This window comes from Microcaecilia unicolor, chromosome 5 (genome assembly GCF_901765095.1).
Source record: "Microcaecilia unicolor chromosome 5, aMicUni1.1, whole genome shotgun sequence".
Taxonomy (NCBI): Eukaryota; Metazoa; Chordata; class Amphibia; order Gymnophiona; family Siphonopidae; genus Microcaecilia; species Microcaecilia unicolor.
The window spans coordinates 145,489,259-145,505,706 of record NC_044035.1 but is presented as its reverse complement, the minus strand read 5'-3'; the positions used below and the strand labels follow the sequence as shown (position 1 = coordinate 145,505,706).

The 16,448-nt window shown below is 41.2% G+C and overlaps 1 protein-coding gene across 1 annotated transcript in view; it reads left to right on the top strand.

Annotated features, from left to right (window-relative positions):
• The window catches only part of LOC115471190 (neurotrypsin-like), a 99,938-nt gene that overhangs the window by 25,475 nt on the left and 58,015 nt on the right, over positions 1–16,448 (top strand). The window contains exons 4-5 of the mRNA XM_030204886.1: positions 14,477–14,615; positions 16,007–16,185. Of these exons, the coding sequence (XP_030060746.1) occupies positions 14,477–14,615; positions 16,007–16,185 (318 nt within the window). The remainder of the gene's footprint in view (positions 1–14,476; positions 14,616–16,006; positions 16,186–16,448) is intronic.

The following is a 16,448-nucleotide window of genomic DNA, read 5'->3' as shown; positions in this document are numbered from 1 at the left end:
AACAGATCCTAAAGTAAAGGATATATTAGTGAGAATCATAAGGCCAGGTGCAACCATATCAGCCAAATGTTTTAACACACATACAAGGAGTGATTTGGGCTGCACAAACTGCAGCATGACATGTTTATCCACTCCTACCCTAGCTGAGATAATATTTAACCATCTCTCTGACCTCATTTTCAGCTTTCTTTAAATCAGTCACCGTACTTTCTAAATCTTCTTACTCTCGTACCTATAATATGGAGGGTTTGCACCTTGCCATGGCCTTTGTGATATACAATATGCTACATCTTTGCTTTACCCTTCACTATCAGTTAAAATGTTCTATTACGTATTGTGTTGAAATTGTAAGTAGTATACCTCAGTGGCGTTCCTAGGCTGGCTGACACCCGGGGCGGATTGCTGATGCGCCCCCCCCCCCCCCCCGGGTGCAGCACAGCCCTCCGGTGAAATTACACCCCCCCCCCCCGGGTGCAGCGCAACCCCCCCATGCGAAATTACCCCCCCCCCCCCCCCCGTGTGCATTTTTACCTGCGGTGGGGGCGGTCCACCCCGGGTGCACACCGCTGGAGGGGTTCCGCGCGCCTGTTGGCCGAGTCCGCTCGTTCCCTGCTGCTCCCTCTGCCGTGGAACAGGACGTAACCTGTTCCGCGCAGAGGGAGCAGCAGGGAGGGAATGAGTGGACTTGGCCAACAGGTCCGCGGAACCCCCCCAGCGGCGTGCACCCGGGGTGGACCGCCCCCACCGCCCCCCCTTGGTACGCCACTGGTATACCATGCCATACTTTGTATTGTTATTTGAATATTTTTACTGCTGTAATTGCCTATTGCTCATGTTTGATCTATTCTTACTGTACAGCACCTTGAGTGAATTCCTTCAAAAAGGCGGTAAATAAATCCTAATAAATAAATAAATAAGAGAAGAACACGGATTGTGCATAGATCGCAAAGGGGTTAAAGACTTCAGAACAGCTACCACCTCTGACTCAACCATTGTTGTAAATGATGACCATTTTTTACTTAAATTGTCAACAAATATCCCATCATCTTCCTGAAGAACAGCGGTTCATTTCTGACTTAAATTCTGCATTGTAGCATTCAAAAAAGCTGCAAATTCATTCACTCCCAGAGCTCTATCTGACAAAAACATATTGGACTAGACTCAGTATACTGCGCCAAAAAATTGATGCCATAAAATTGGCGCTAGACAGTATTCTATAAAGGCTGCCTAAGGATACATGCCCAATATAGAATAGTGCGTAGAGCCGGAATCCGTATCCAATTTTGGGTGTGAGGATTTACACCAACTGAAACCAGGTGTAAATCCTGGCACTCAAACTGGGTGCAGATCCCCCCTAATTCTGTAACACTGGACACATTTTAAGAGAACATCCCTGACCTGCCCACCTCCCATCTTGACGCCCCCTTTTCAGATCCACGTGGAAACACTTAGGCACTATTCTATAACTGGGTGCATAAGTGTATTTCTGCTCGGATCTGTTGTTTTTGGCCCGTTTCAGCACCTTCTGTTATAACACTTTTCCATGCCGATTTTTAGTGCTTAACATTAAGCGCCATATATAAAATTCCCTAGATTATATGCACTCCATTTCATTCCTTATGTTCTTCTACTGGACACTGTCTTACTATTCCTCCATTTGTTCTCACCTTAAACCTACCAGACATTCTGCATTCTTTTTTACCACCCCTTATCTATGGAACTCACTTCCTGTTCCCCTCCAGTCTCATTATATATAATTTTATAGTTTCTTATCTACATGTACTTTTTTATATGTTTATACAATTTTACATTCATTCCATTTAAATGTCAGATTTACATTTATGTTTTTAATGTATGTCCATTTTTATAGACCCTTGATGTAGGCTTTATGCTGAAACACAGTGCTGTGTCGGGTTCTGAAGAATAAAGATTTTATTCATTGCATTTCTTGTCCTCCGAGTTTTTTGGGAGAGCCCTGCAGATCACACTACTCCAATCTCAGCAATTTTATAAGAAGTTTTAGGCCCTACTGAAAGCTCACCTTTTCAGTTTGTCATTCCAAGGTGTTTTGGTATGCTGCTTGTTTCCTTAGACAACACCTCTTTGACCCTTTCTCTCCCCCCCTCTTTCCTCTTATTCAGTCCTCTATCTTCAACTGCCTTCTCTGCTAGCCACTCTTCATGTCATCCTCCTATCTCGTTAGGCTTTCCTCTCATTTTATGGAGTTCTGTTTTCTCTTTGATTTATATTATTTGTAAATGACTTTGATTTATTAGAACACTAGTAAAAAAAGGCCCATTTCTCAAACCAATGAAATGGGCGCTAGGAAGGTTATCTCTAATGGCGATTATGTTTTTAAGGGAACTGTTAGGAAGAATGTGCTGTGATGATAAGAATAATTGGGAAGGGTGTATAATGAATAATATGGTCCAGGGGTATGACATGTGGATTGTTTTCTTCTTCTTTTTTTAATCTTTGTGTTTTGTTTTAATTTTTATTTATAGTATATTTCCAAAAAGCTAAAGAGTACACAGAAATTAAATTTTTTTTATTAGAAATATAATACTTGTTTACATTTGCAAGATTTCTTTATAAACAATATTTTTAGTGAAAACTTTGTTACATTGAGGGAAAAGCTTTCCTTGTTCAGGACCATCTATGACTTTTACAATTGCATCAGAAGAGTTTCGAACTCTTGAAAATGCTACATACAGTTGCCCATGTGTAAACACTGGTTCTGGGAGGAATATGCCAACTTTTTCAAATGTTTGTCCTTGTGACTTGTTAATTGTCATTGCAAAAGCCAATTTCACAGGAAATTGTTTTCAACGTAATGTAAATGGGAGGTCAGTGTTAGATGGTGTTAGTTCAATACGTGGGATAAAAACAGTACTCCCTGCAGTTGACCCAGTGATTACTTGACTAATAATGAGGTTAGTTTTCAAGTCTTTCACTATTAAGCGAGTTCCGTTACATAAACCTTGCTTGGTATTTACATTTCTGAGTAGGATAATTATGGCTCCAATTTTTAAATGCAGTTTATGGCAAGGCATGCCAGTTGGAGTTTGTTCATGAAGGAATTCTACAGGATATAACTGATGTTCCTCATCATTGGAGTCATGAATGGAGTCTGAACTTAAATAAGTAATTGTCTCACCTTCTAAAATATTTAGAACAGCCTCATTTATCTTGTCAACATGTGCATTTTTTGGGCAAAGAATAGCCTTTTTAACAAAGTTGTAAACAGTATCTGCGGTAATTTTTTCTCCAAAAACGGCATTAACTATATCGCCATCTCAAATGTGCTTCTGTGGGATTTCGATAATATCTTTCAAACTGTCTGGACATGGAAGATTTCCGTCTGCTAAAGTAATAAGCCAGTTGTTGTAATCTGGGTCTACAGAGCAGACATTGTTGTTTAATTTTAGTATTTCAATTTTTTTCCATAGTTTATTTAACTTAATACTGGCTTCAATAATGTGAGCTCGATCACCGTGTGGTAGCACTGGTAGAGTTTGTCTAAAATCTCCACCAAGGAGAATAACTTTCCCGCCAAATGGTTTCTGATTGTTCATGATGTCTTTGAGGATTCTATCTACAGCAGTAAGTGCCATACTGGGTGCCATAGCTGACTCATCCCAAATAAGGATTTTATCATCTCTAATAATGGAAGCATCATTTGATGTTAATCTGATACTTGATGTTGACGTTTCCAGTAGAGGAACAGGTAACTTAAACTGTGAATGATGTTCGTCCTCCTGGAAGGAGATTTGCAGCAATTCCTGTAGAAGCAACAGGTAGTGCAATTCCTCCATCTCCTCAGATGGCGCTCAGGATAGTATTATACGTATACGTTTTTCCACTTCCAGCAGGACTGTCTAGGAAGAAGCACGTGTGGGTTATGTTTTTTGTATTGCAGGCAGAAAGTATAGTATGAAATGCTTCCCTTTACTCATTATTTAGTTTTTCTACCATTTGTTCAGCTTTGTGCTTTTCATCTCCAACATTGAAGGCAAGTTTAGGATCTTCTATTCTGTGGATGACTGTTGGTAAACCAAAGTGTTCAAGTTTTTTGCCATGTGTAGTCAGAACGGCTTGGATTTTCTGAAGGCACAATTGCTCACAAATCGAGCAATCACCTTTGCAACCATGGATGTGTTGAAAATCTTGTGTCATATTAAGTTTGTATTTTTGGAAAATTTGGAAAGCATTTGATGGTATGGCAAAAACACAAATGTATGCAAAAAGGTGTCTGATTTGCTGTGGCATGCTGCATGTGAGTGCATCGTCTAAGGTGTTCTCCCACAGAGCTTTATCGTCAATGAGCCCCATTTTCTTGGCTGCATCTTGAAATGTATTATAAAGAACACATGCAATTGTTTTTAAGTCTTCAAAGGACTTAGCCCCTGGTTTGTGTAGTAGAATAATCCTTAAACAGTAACGCTCAGGGTCCGCTGAAAAATGAACTGCATACATTCTCCCAATTGTTTTGACATGTCCTGCTTTTCTACGTTTCCACTTTCGTTCTCTTTTGTCGAAAGTATAGTACATACAAAATGGTCTTTGGAGGATTGTCTTCTGCATTAAGTTTAAACCACGCTGTTAAAGTGGTGTCCCTGGTTCTGGCTCTTTGTACTGCAGCCTCAACTTTGTTAGGGTGAAAAACAATGCTTTGTTGATCTGGTAAGTGTACTTCCAATCTCTGGATAGTTTGTGATTGGTGATGCATTTCAAAACCGTTTAATTGCCATGCAGCTTCAGGAGCACTAACATATCTCGAGTCAGTAAAAATTTTAATTTCATCATGTTGTAAAGTTTGGTGTTCTGTAATAACCACATTGGCACAATCGTGTCCTTTATAGACATATTTAAAGAGGTACTTGACACTTTTAATAGATGCACATACTTCCACATTTATATGGGAATTGTACTTTAAAAGTAAGTAAGGGTTATAAGGGACTACCCAAATGTTATTAATGAATTTTCCATTTAACAGTGTACTGACGCCGTTATCCCTTCTGCGGTATTTAGGATATCCATCACAGTTCTCAATAGTTTTATTTTGGAATGGTTTTGGAAACTGTTTACAGCACTTCCCATAAAGCATGCAGGAATAATTTAAGTTATTTATTTATTTGTTACATTTGTACCCCACATTTTCCCACCTATTTGCAGGCTCAGTGTGGCTTACATAGTACCGTAATGGCGTTTGCCAAGTCGGTTGATAACAAATACAAGGTTATATTGTGGTCTAATGAGGTAGGTGTGTATCAGGCACCATGAGGGTTATGGTCACTGCATGGGCCATGTATCATATGTTTAGCAACTGTTATATGGAGACGTGGAAAGTTGTTTATTTCAGGAATTTCAGCACATACGATTTTGTCAATTATTTCCTTTCTTTTCGTCTTGTGTTCCTCTTTCATGATAATTAATATATGAGCGTGAGATAAACCACGCTTTTGAAATTCAATGACATGAATTTTTGCAAGAGGGACACCAAGTATATGTTTTTTGCATATATCATGTCGTAACTCTTTTAGTTTTAAATGAAACACCCTTGCCAATAAGTCAGGTCGAAACTCTGGTGCCTGACCTTTTTTTTTTAGATTTTGAGTAATTTCTTCCCATCTTGGGTTGCAGGTCATAGTAATGAACAGATCTGGCTTGTCATATTTGCAAACTATTGCCATTGCATCCTGAAAATTTTGATGCATATTTCTTGGGCTGACAGCAAATGATGATGGTAAAATAAATGTCTGGCCAGGTGTAAATCCTCCATTTGCAGCTTCACTTGCAAGGTGGTCCATTAACCTAGAGTATTTTTCAGCTCTTAACAGTTTTTGATTTTGTTGAATATAATTAAGTCTGTTTGCCTCTGTTTTAATATATGCATCCACAAAATATTGTTGCGTTAGTTTTCCTGCACTAAGAAAAGGATTGAATTCATCTCTTATTGCTAAACGGTACCCATAGTACTGCATTTGCGTAACTCTTAGTCTTGGGTTGTTTGATTTGCGATGGAGGTGCATTATACATTTTGGTTGTTTAGACAAAGAAATATGTATCCTCCAGCTCTGATCTCCATATGGAAAGAGTAATGGATATACCATTGGTTCTAGATTGGGGTCCAACACACTGATTATCTCAGTTTTGTTTCCTTCATTTGGCTTGTTTCAGCAATGTATTATCAGATCTCTGTGTAAGGGAGGTTCCCCTTCTGTATTTTGAAAAATGAAAGCCCCCTCATTGGCTCTAGGGGCATTTTATCATCTTGAATCGTTTTTGCGATCTTGAACAATGGCCATTGAAACTGTTGGAGGTTTTATTCTTCTTCATTGTGCTTCACATATGCATTCATTTTCTACTTCATACAGCATCTTGCATGCGTCTGCAAATGGATTTTCCCGTGACATAAAATCGCTTAATTGTCTCATTAATATATGGTTGATGTGTGCATTTGTTGAGATTTGTAGTCTCTGAATGGCTACTTCATCAGGATCAAGAATATATAATTGAGCAAATTGTCTTTGATTGTCATTTTGAGGATGTAGTGCTGCTGTTCTATGGTAAACAGTACCATTAATTCGAAAAACAATAAGGGCCATATCCAGGTGGTGGTGCAATGTTAGCTCCCATGGAGGCAAAAGCTAAGGGACTATTAATGGACCTAATGTTTTGTACAAAATTCTTTGAATATTCATGTTCGCCGGAGAGAAGCTGTTGTATTAATCCATTGTACCTAATTCCTGGAAGTTGTACTTTGCCCCTACCACAACATTGTGTAAATAGGTTGTCAGAAGATGTTTGATTGTGAAAATGTTTGGCATTGCAAAATATACAGACTGCATACAGTATTGAGTTTCTTTCTCATTGACACAGTCTCTTATTGCAATTCCTGTGGTTGGAGTTCTGCACTGTGCTGTCACTGTATCCGTTCTTCTTGCTTTATTTTGTGCTGTGTCACAGGGTTTTTTCTTTTGTTTCAGATTTCCAATTGTTTTGCGTTTGAAATCTGTTATATTTTGTGCAGTCGTTCTTCGTTGCTTGTCTGTCATTTCTGCAAGTCTTTCCCGCCCTAAATCTTTTCGCCTTTGTCTTGTTATTTGTTTCTCTGTCATTTGTTTAATTCTTTCATGTTCTAAATATGTTCTCCTTTTCTATTTATTGCTCTTTCTTCTTCTGTCATTTTTTTTCAAATCTTTTGCGTTATACAGCTGTGTGCCTTGTTCTGTGTGTTTGTCTCTGTTCGTCATTTCAGCAATTCTGTGCCTTTCTGAATTGGCGTTTCTTTGTCGGTTACTTGCACTTTCCTCATCAGTCATCTTTTGTGTCCTGGACCTTTTTCTTGCAGTGGCTTTTTGACTTTCATGTGCCTTTTCGTCTTCACTCAGAGCTGCATGCCTTTTTCGTTGTGCTTCAGTTCTTTATCCTTTAACTTCACCCTGCTCCTCAGCAGTTAGTGTTCTTTTTCTAGTCATTTGATGTTCACCACGTTGAAATGTGTCTCTGATTGTTGTTTGTGAGCTACAGTACGTTGGACTGTGCCTCTTTTTTTCCTCGGTGCCCTGCCTTCCCCTCCATGTGCTGCAATTCTTCCCTATGCTCTCATCCTCTCCGATGCAATCCATGTGCAGCAATTCTCCTATGCCATTCCCTCCTCTCCAGCAATTGTGGCCTCTTCATGATGTGCACCGATACTCCTATGTTCTCCCCTCCCCTTGCCTCCCATGCCATCCATATCCTGCAATTTGCCTGTGTGCGAGTGTGTGTGTGAGAGAGAGAGTGAGTGTGAGAGAGAGAGAGTGAGTGTGTCTGAGAGACAGAGAGAGAATGTGTGTGTGTGAGAGAGAATGTGTGTGTGAGAGAGAGAATGTTGTGTGTGTGTGTGTGTGTGTGTGTGTGTGTGAGAGAGAGAGAGAATGTGTGTGTGTGTGTGTGTGTGAGAGAGAGAGAGAGAGAGAGAGAGTGTGTGTGTGTGTGTGTGTGAGAGAGAGACACACACAGACAGACTCTGCGTGTGTCTGTGTGAGAGAGAGAGCGAGAGAGAGTGTGTGACAGTGATTGCATTGTCTGTGTGTTTTGTATCCTTTTCTTTTTTAGATATTATCCTGTTTTTTCTGTTATATATAAATTTATGTGCTGGGTACCTCGTGGTTCCGTGTCTGCCTAACGTCAGCTCAGCTTGCCCCAGCTTTCCCTTCCCTCTCACTGTTCCGCCCTCTGACATCATAATGTCTTTTTGCGAGTACGGGACAGTGAGGAGGAATGTAGCATTGTAGCTGCTGTTCTTCGCCTCTCAGTCTCACGCCATTGCTTACTGCGTTCGCCCGCTTCCCGTCACCCTGCTGCCTAAATTGTACCTCGGGGTTCCATTGCTGTCTGCCTGTCTGTTTTCGTAACATCCCCTAACATCAGTTCAGCTTGCTTCCAGCGTTCCCTTCCCTCTCACTGTTCCGCCCTCTGACGTCATTACGTTTTGATGCGAGGGCGGGGCACTGAGGGGGAATGGAACGCTGGAGGCTGGCTGACGTCATTTGATGTTACAAACCCAGGCAGCCAGACAGTGATGGAACGTTGGAGGTGCAAATTATTATATAGGATAAGAATAGCCATACTGAGTCAGACCAATGGTCCTTCTAGCCCAGTACCCTGCTTCCAACAGCGGCCAGTCCAGGTTACAAGTACCCGGAAGAAACCCAAATAATAGCAATATTTCAAGCTACTGATCCCAGGGCAAGCAGTGGCTTTCCCCATGTCTGTCTCAATAGCTGACTATGGATGCTTCCTCCAGGAACTTGTCCAAACCTTTTTTAAACCCAGGTATGCTAACATCCTCTGGAAATGAGTTCCAGAGCAAAGGCCTGTCCGGTACTATGTAAGCCACATTGAGCCTACAAATAGGTGGGAAAATGTGGGATACAAATGTAACAAATAAATAAACTATTCTTTGAGTGAAAAAATATTTCCTCCTATTTGTTTTAAAAGTATTCCCATGTAATTTCATTGAGTGTCCTCTGGTCTTTGTACTTTTTGAAAGAGTGAAAAATTGAAAGGATGGGCTCCACCGTAATTGGGATGAAGCCAGGCTGCTGGTGCTAACTTTAAAAAAGGAGATAAAGCAGCTTTTAAACTAGAATTGGGAGGGGGAAGCTGATAGTCGCCCAGGATCACATAGTTCGGTGTGGACTATCCTTGAAGGATACTATTGAAACAGGACATTTAGGGAATCCCAGTAGAGAGGTTTCAACAATGCTGAAAGTAAACCAGGTGTGCTTAATGAGAAAGCAGGACGAAGGATACACATTATCCCCTTCAACTTCTAAGTAGCTTGTAGATCAAAAGAAAAACACAATTTGAAGTGGCTGTATACAAATGCTAGAAGCCTAAAAAATAAGATGGGAGAGTTAGAATATATAGCACTAAATGATAAGGTAGATATAATAGGCATCTCAGAGACTTGGTGGAAAGAGGATACTGTGATAACAGGGTACAAATTGTATCACAATGATAGAGAGGGTCAAATTGGAGGAGGGGTTGTGCTATATTTTAAAGAGGGAATTGAGTCAAATAAAATAAACATTCCACATGACACAGATAGCAGCATGGAATCATTATGGATAGAAATTCCACGTGTGAAGGGAAAGAGTATTCTTGTAGGGCTGTACTACCATCTGCCAGGAAAGAACGAACAGACGGATGAAAAAATGTTTACAGAGATTAGGAAAGCTGGCAAATTGGGCAACGCTATAATAATGGGTGATTTCAATTTCCCTGATATTGACTAGATAAATATTACATCAGGGAGTGCCAGGGAGATAACATTTCTAGATGTAATAAACGACTACTCCTTGGAGCAGCTGGTCCAGGAACTGACAAGAGGGGGAGCCATTTTGGATCTGGTCCTTGGTGGTGTGCAGGACAAGGTGCAGAAGGTGGCAGTGTTGGGTCCCCTGGGAAACAGTGATCATAACATGATCAAATTTGAGCTACTATCTGGGATGAACCCGCAAAGGAAATCTAATGTAGCTTCATTTAATTTTTGAAAGGGTGACTATAATAAAATGAGGAAAATGGTTAAAAAGAAACTAAAAGGATTGGATGCAAAGGTTAGGACACAAAATCAGTCGTGGATGTTATTCAAAATTACCATCTTGGAAGCCTAGTACAGATTCATTCCACATATTTGCAAAGGTGGAAAGAAGAGAAAACGCCAGCCGGCATAATTAAAAGGTGAAGTAAAAGAGGCCATTACAGCCAAAAGATTGTTCTTCAAAGAATGGAAAAGGACCCAAATGAAGAAAATAGCATAAGCAACATAAGCACTGGCAAGTCAGACACAAAGCATTAATAAATAAGGCAAAAAGAGAATATGAAGAGAAACTTGCTGCAGAGGCTAAAACTCGCAGTAACAACTTTTTCAGGTACATCAGAAGCAGAAAGCCTGCAAGAGAATCTGTGGGATCATTAGATCATGAAGGAGTAAAAGGGGCGCTCAGGGAGGACATGGACATGGCCATAGCGGAGAAACTGAATGAATTCTTTGCTTCTGCCTTTACGGAGGAAGATGTAAGAGATCTGCCCATACCGGAAATAGTTTTCAAGGGTGATGATGTGGAGGAACTGAAAGAAATCTCAGTGATCCTGGAAGATGTACTGAGCCAAACTGACAAATTAAGAGTAGTAAATCACCTGGATCAGAAGGCATACAATCCAAGGGTACTCAACTCAAGCATGAAATTGCTGATCTGCTGTTAGTAATATGTAACCTGTCGTTAAAATCGTCCGTAGTACCTGAAGGTGGCCAATATGACATTGATTTTTAACTTTCAACAATTTTTATTGATGAGATGACAGAATTAACAGTCAACAATCGCCATATAAACCATATGAAACAAGACAAACTGAATACAGGTTAGTGCGTTATCATCAAATATTTTTTAACATTCCCTCCCCTCCCCCTCTGCCCCCCTACCCCTTCACAGGTTATTGCAATCTGTTAACTAGTTCTAGACCTGTTTGAACAAGTAATCTCAACATTTCAATCAATTTCTGTAACCATCAACGTTCAAAGAAAGTAGAGAGAGCCTGGTTTCTTATAGCTCTCCCCCCTTGCACTTTTCAGCTTTGTATATTTCCTGTTTAAATCTGTTTACAGTATCAGAACAGAGAATATACATTTAGCAAGGTGCAGCAAAGAACATTTCAAGTACAACAGACCATTATCAGACAATCATCAGACAAAAAAATTCCTTTTCCTTTGTTGAACCCCAAGCTACCCCCCCTCCCTCCCGCCCTCTCTTCTTGGGATAACACCCCATGCTGATAATGGCTTAGCATGAACCGGTACCTTAATAGTCTCCCGATTTTTGAAAATTGACATATTAGGAGCAGTACCATTAAATGCATCATCTTATTATAGGGTCCAGTACCAACCAAAATCCCTTCCATCCCCCCTCCCCCCCAATTAAATCAAGAAAAGTGAGCCTTCTAATCAGCTACCCACCCATACCCGTCTACCCAAGTGATCACCTGTCCTTTATGACAGGGAGCATCAAGCTCATCTAATTGATGAGAGCCGTTGGAGGAGAACCAGACAGTGCAGTAAGTTTATTAAGAATATAACTTCTGGCTTTAGGAGACACCACTTTAAGATATCCCTTCCAAGTTAAGTAAAAATTGTTTTGTGTTTTGAAGTTAAGCAAAGAGTCCTGGAGTTCCATTAAGAGTAAGGCATGGAAACGGTTACACCATTGCCAATAAGAGGGACCTTGTTCCAAGGTCCAGTTCACCAAGATACATTTCATACCTACCAGGTAGGCTTTATGGGTGAGTGCACTCTGATGAGCCGTGCCCCCCTCTATCGGAGAGAGACAGCCCAGTAAAATACATTTTGGTGACAGTCAAACCCGCTGCCCCCCGAGACTACCTACAAACCTAGTTATCCTGACCCAGAACGCTTTGATAGCCGCACACTTCCAAAAGGCATGGAAAAAATCATTTTGAGACGCTCCACACCGCTTACAAACAGCCGACTCTAAATATCCCATTTGACACAAACGCGATTGCGAGGTGTAGGCTCGGTAGATCACTCTGGCTCGACACTCCCGAAGCTCTACACTTCGTGTCCATTTCAAAACTCCTCTCAGCCCTTGCAGTAGCTCCTGAGAGGAAACCGGCGCCTGCATATCCCCTGCCCATCTGGTTGCCACCTGGTCCAAATCTCTCTGCGATTGTGCCATTATCAATCTCTTATATAACAGAGATATGGAAATAGGGTCGCCCGACGGCACCTCCAAAAGGTCATCCAATTTGGTGGTCAGATCAACACCCAGTGCACTACGTGGAAGAGAGGCCACATAGTGTCGCACCTGTTCATATGCAAAACAGGTACCCCAATCTAATGAATTTAATCCAAGGTCTTCCATGGACCTAACCACGCCATCAGGCCCCAACAAATGGTGCAGGAACAATATCCCCTCTTCCCCCCATGCCCTCAGCACTGAATTATCCGTACCCGGACGAAATGCCTCATTTCCTTGCAGAGGGAGTAAACTACTACACCTGCAGTCGAAGGACCAGAGCCTCGCCAAATCTTTCCACAGCGCCCTTAAAGGCTCTATCACAACATTAAGCCGTATGTGTGTGTGGGCAGCTCCTTCCGCACTGCGTGCAATATGTAAAAGACATGTAGGGGACTACACAGCTCTTTTTACATAGCTAAGGGAGAGTACGTCTCTGTCTGCTGATACCAGTCCCCCAGATGTTGTAATAAGCAAGCCATGTTGTAAAATTTAATATCAGGAACTCCAAATCCCCCCTCCCTGCCTTTTCCCATATGGAATCGATTTTTAAATAGGGTTCTAGGGGTGATCCTGGAAATTATAGACCAGTAAGCCTGATGTCAGTGCCGTGCAAAATAGTGGAAACTATTATAAAGAATAAAATTGCAGAACACATAGACAAACATGGTTTAATGGGACAGAGTCAGCATGGGTTCAGCCGAGAGAAGTCTTGCCTCAGCAATTTGCTTCATTTCTTTGAAGGCATGAATAAACGTGGATAAAGGTGAGCCGGTATATTTAGATTTTCAGAAAGCTTTTGATAAAGTTCCTCATGAGAGACTCCTGAGAAAAGTAGAGTCATGGGATAGGAGGCAAGGTTCTGGTGTGGATTAGGAATTGATTATTGGACAGAAAACAGAGGGTAGGGTTTAATGGTCATTTCTTTCAATGGAGGAGGGTAAACAGTGTAGTGCCGCAGAGATCTGTACTGGTACCAGTGCTATTTAACATATTTATAAATGATATCGAAATTGGAACGACAAGTGAGGTGATTAAACTTGCAGATGATACAAAACTATTCAAGGTTGTTAAAACACATGTGGACTGTGAAATATTGCAGGAAGACCTTAGGAAACTGGAATACTGGGCGTCCAAATGGCAGATGAAATTTAATGTAGACAAATGCAAGGTGATGCACATTGGAAAGAATAATCCAAATCATAGTTACCTGATGCTAGGGTCCACCTTGCACTCAAAAAAAAAAAGATCTGTGTGTCGGTGTAAATAATACGCTGAAATCTTCTGCTCAGTGTGTAATCATGAGGGTACTTCTATGGGAGGATTGTGCCCACAGGAAATTGCATTAGAGGAGAAAGGACATGGCAGAGAGAAGATCCAGGGGCTGGCTGAAAACAGCCTGTCATGCTGTTGCTGCTGCCAGCAACTGATGTAGACTTTATAGGACCACAGGGGAGGGAGAGAGATGAGGGAACACTGCTGGACCCGCGAGGAGAGGTAGAAAAGGCTTAACCTGCAGACCAGTCAGAGGCTGGGTATTTTGGAGCCCTTATTCATTGGCGCCCTTGGCCAGAGCTTCAACTGATCCAATGGTTAAGCTGGCCCTGAGTATCCATCAATTCCTAAATTTAGGAAGTGGTGGCAAAAGGAGCAGATTTAGCATAAGGTAAAAGGTAGGAGCCTAGCACTGATTTTCAGCACTAGGCTCATAAATCTAGGAAAACGAATGGCAGACCTAAATTTACGAGCATAACTTTTAAGCTTCTAAATTAAGATGACTTTCCAGCTGAAAACTTAAGCTTCTGGCTGAAAATAGAGTACAAATTTAGGAACCCAGCTTTTTTTTGAATTTCAGGCTCTAACTTTTCCGGAGAGAGATTTATTATTTTTTGTATACTGTACCAGGCCCTTTGCAATATATCAAGTTCGTATAAATAAATAAATTTCTTTAGTAAAAGATCGCACGTACGCACGTGGCATTATGTCAGTCTCAGTTAGATTTGCTCTTTAAAGAGTACACTGTATATATCTCTAAACCCAAGACAAAAGAATAAACTAAACAACATCCTGTTGTCACTTTGGAGCTTTTCTCTCATTTGTTCTGATAAGCAAATACTTTCTTAGATGTGAGTTATTTCTGAGCATGTGATTGTTTTACTGATTTAATTTGGAAGGTGCTGTCCGGCTGACTGGAGGGCATTCTCAGATCAATGGCAGAGTGGAGGTATATTATAATGGACTCTGGGGAGCAGTCTGTGATGAAGAATGGACAGACTGGGATGCCAGTGTGGTGTGCAGGCAGCTGGGTCTAAGGTAAGCAAATAAAACATGGTTCCATAAATTAGGAAATGCTATAAGAAGCATGTTCTTAAAAACTTCACTATCAAGGGTAGTACCAAAATCACATTAACACACGTTCCCATTGATACACAGCAACATTTTTTAGAATGATTTTTTTAGAATTTTTAAGGGCCTCAGCGGTGCAGCTCCAAGGACAAAACTTTGGCCAAGGACACTCAAGTGCCATAATAGTCATGGGTCCAAATTTTTTCCAATTCAGGGCCTTGTTTACAAAGGTGCGCTAGTGTTTTTAGCGTGTCCTAACCATGTAGATGCCCATAATATTCCTATGGCTAAAAACACTAGCGTGCCTTTGTAAACAGGGCCCTCAGTGTAAACGAATTTCAGGGGTCATTTTACAAAGGTACGGTAGCGTTTTTAGTGTGCGCTAATGGTTAGCACATGCTAAACTCTAGAGATGCCCATAGAAATATATGGGCTTCTCTAATGTTTAGTGTATGCTTATTTTTAGCAGTGCATTTTGTCTAGCAAAAAAGGTGCCGGTACTCAAATGCTAGGTCACCCTTCCAGGGTGGGGTGATCACTGAAGGACCCACCCCACAATAGCCAGGTCCCCTGTAACCAGTCACAGAATCTATGACAAGTCAGAATTTGTGTGTAGAGCCTGAGCTCTTTCATTAAAACTTAGGGTCCATGGGTCAATTTTAGCAGACAAAAAAAGTTGTAACACTCAAAGGAGAATAAGGGGGAGAAACTCAGAGTAAATAAAAGGGGAATGATTTGGGGGAGATGGTGAAAAAAATAATGGAATTACAGTAGATTAAGGAGGGATCAGCCCTAGAACAGCTGCTGATCACAAAGCATGCTAATAAAACTGGGCTCTCTCAACCCCCGGTGGCAGAGAGGGAAGACTGACTCTAGCTCAGAACTAACAGCTAATAGGGAAAGGTCACAAGAAGTCAATCGCAGGATACTGCAAACTATAGGAAAAGCAGACCTAATACACAGTGCTATCTATAGCACAGACAATGCAATTGAATACAGTTAATACTCATATTAATACACATCACAATACACTCTGCCTTCATGAATATGGAGGCAGAACACTAGTAGTGCAGAGGAAATGTAACTTTGATTTCATTTTGAAGAAAGTTCCATTTCCTCTGCACTACTAGTGTTCTGCCTCCATATTCATGAAGGCAGAGTGTATTGTGATGTGTATTAATATGAGTATTAACTGTATTCAATTGCATTGTCTGTGCTATAGATAGCACTGTGTATTAGACACAATGTAGTCAGCTAACACAAATGATATGTAAAAAATATATTTATTAGTGTTTTCTTTTTCCGCCTTCTCCTCCTCTTCCTCTTTGTCTGTGTTGTGTCTTCTCTCTGGGAGTTAGTGAGATTGGCATGGCGGTGAAAAATATCAGTTCTGCCTCTCAAGCAGTCCTCACCCATCTACATACAGTGACCTGCCGAGGGGATGAGAGCATGCTGCTGCAGTGCAGCTACATCCAGGCCATGACCAGAGACTGTAACCATGGGAGCACAGCGGAAGTAACATGCTCACCTCCAGAAGGTAAATCCATGGGCGTGGGAGATGAGACACTTATGCAATTTTCTGGCTGACGGTGGGTGTGAGGGGATGGGGGGAGGGGTCAGAACTGAAGGATTTGCTATGGAAAAAGCCACTGGGAGACAGTGCAGTGGGGCCCCTCATTTGAACTGCCTAGTACCCCATTCATGGGAATCATTGAATGTCTCTACAAAAGCAACAGTATCCAAGAGCACATCCATGCAGACCTGAAATTGTATTGCTAGTCCAGTGGCGTACCCAGGGGG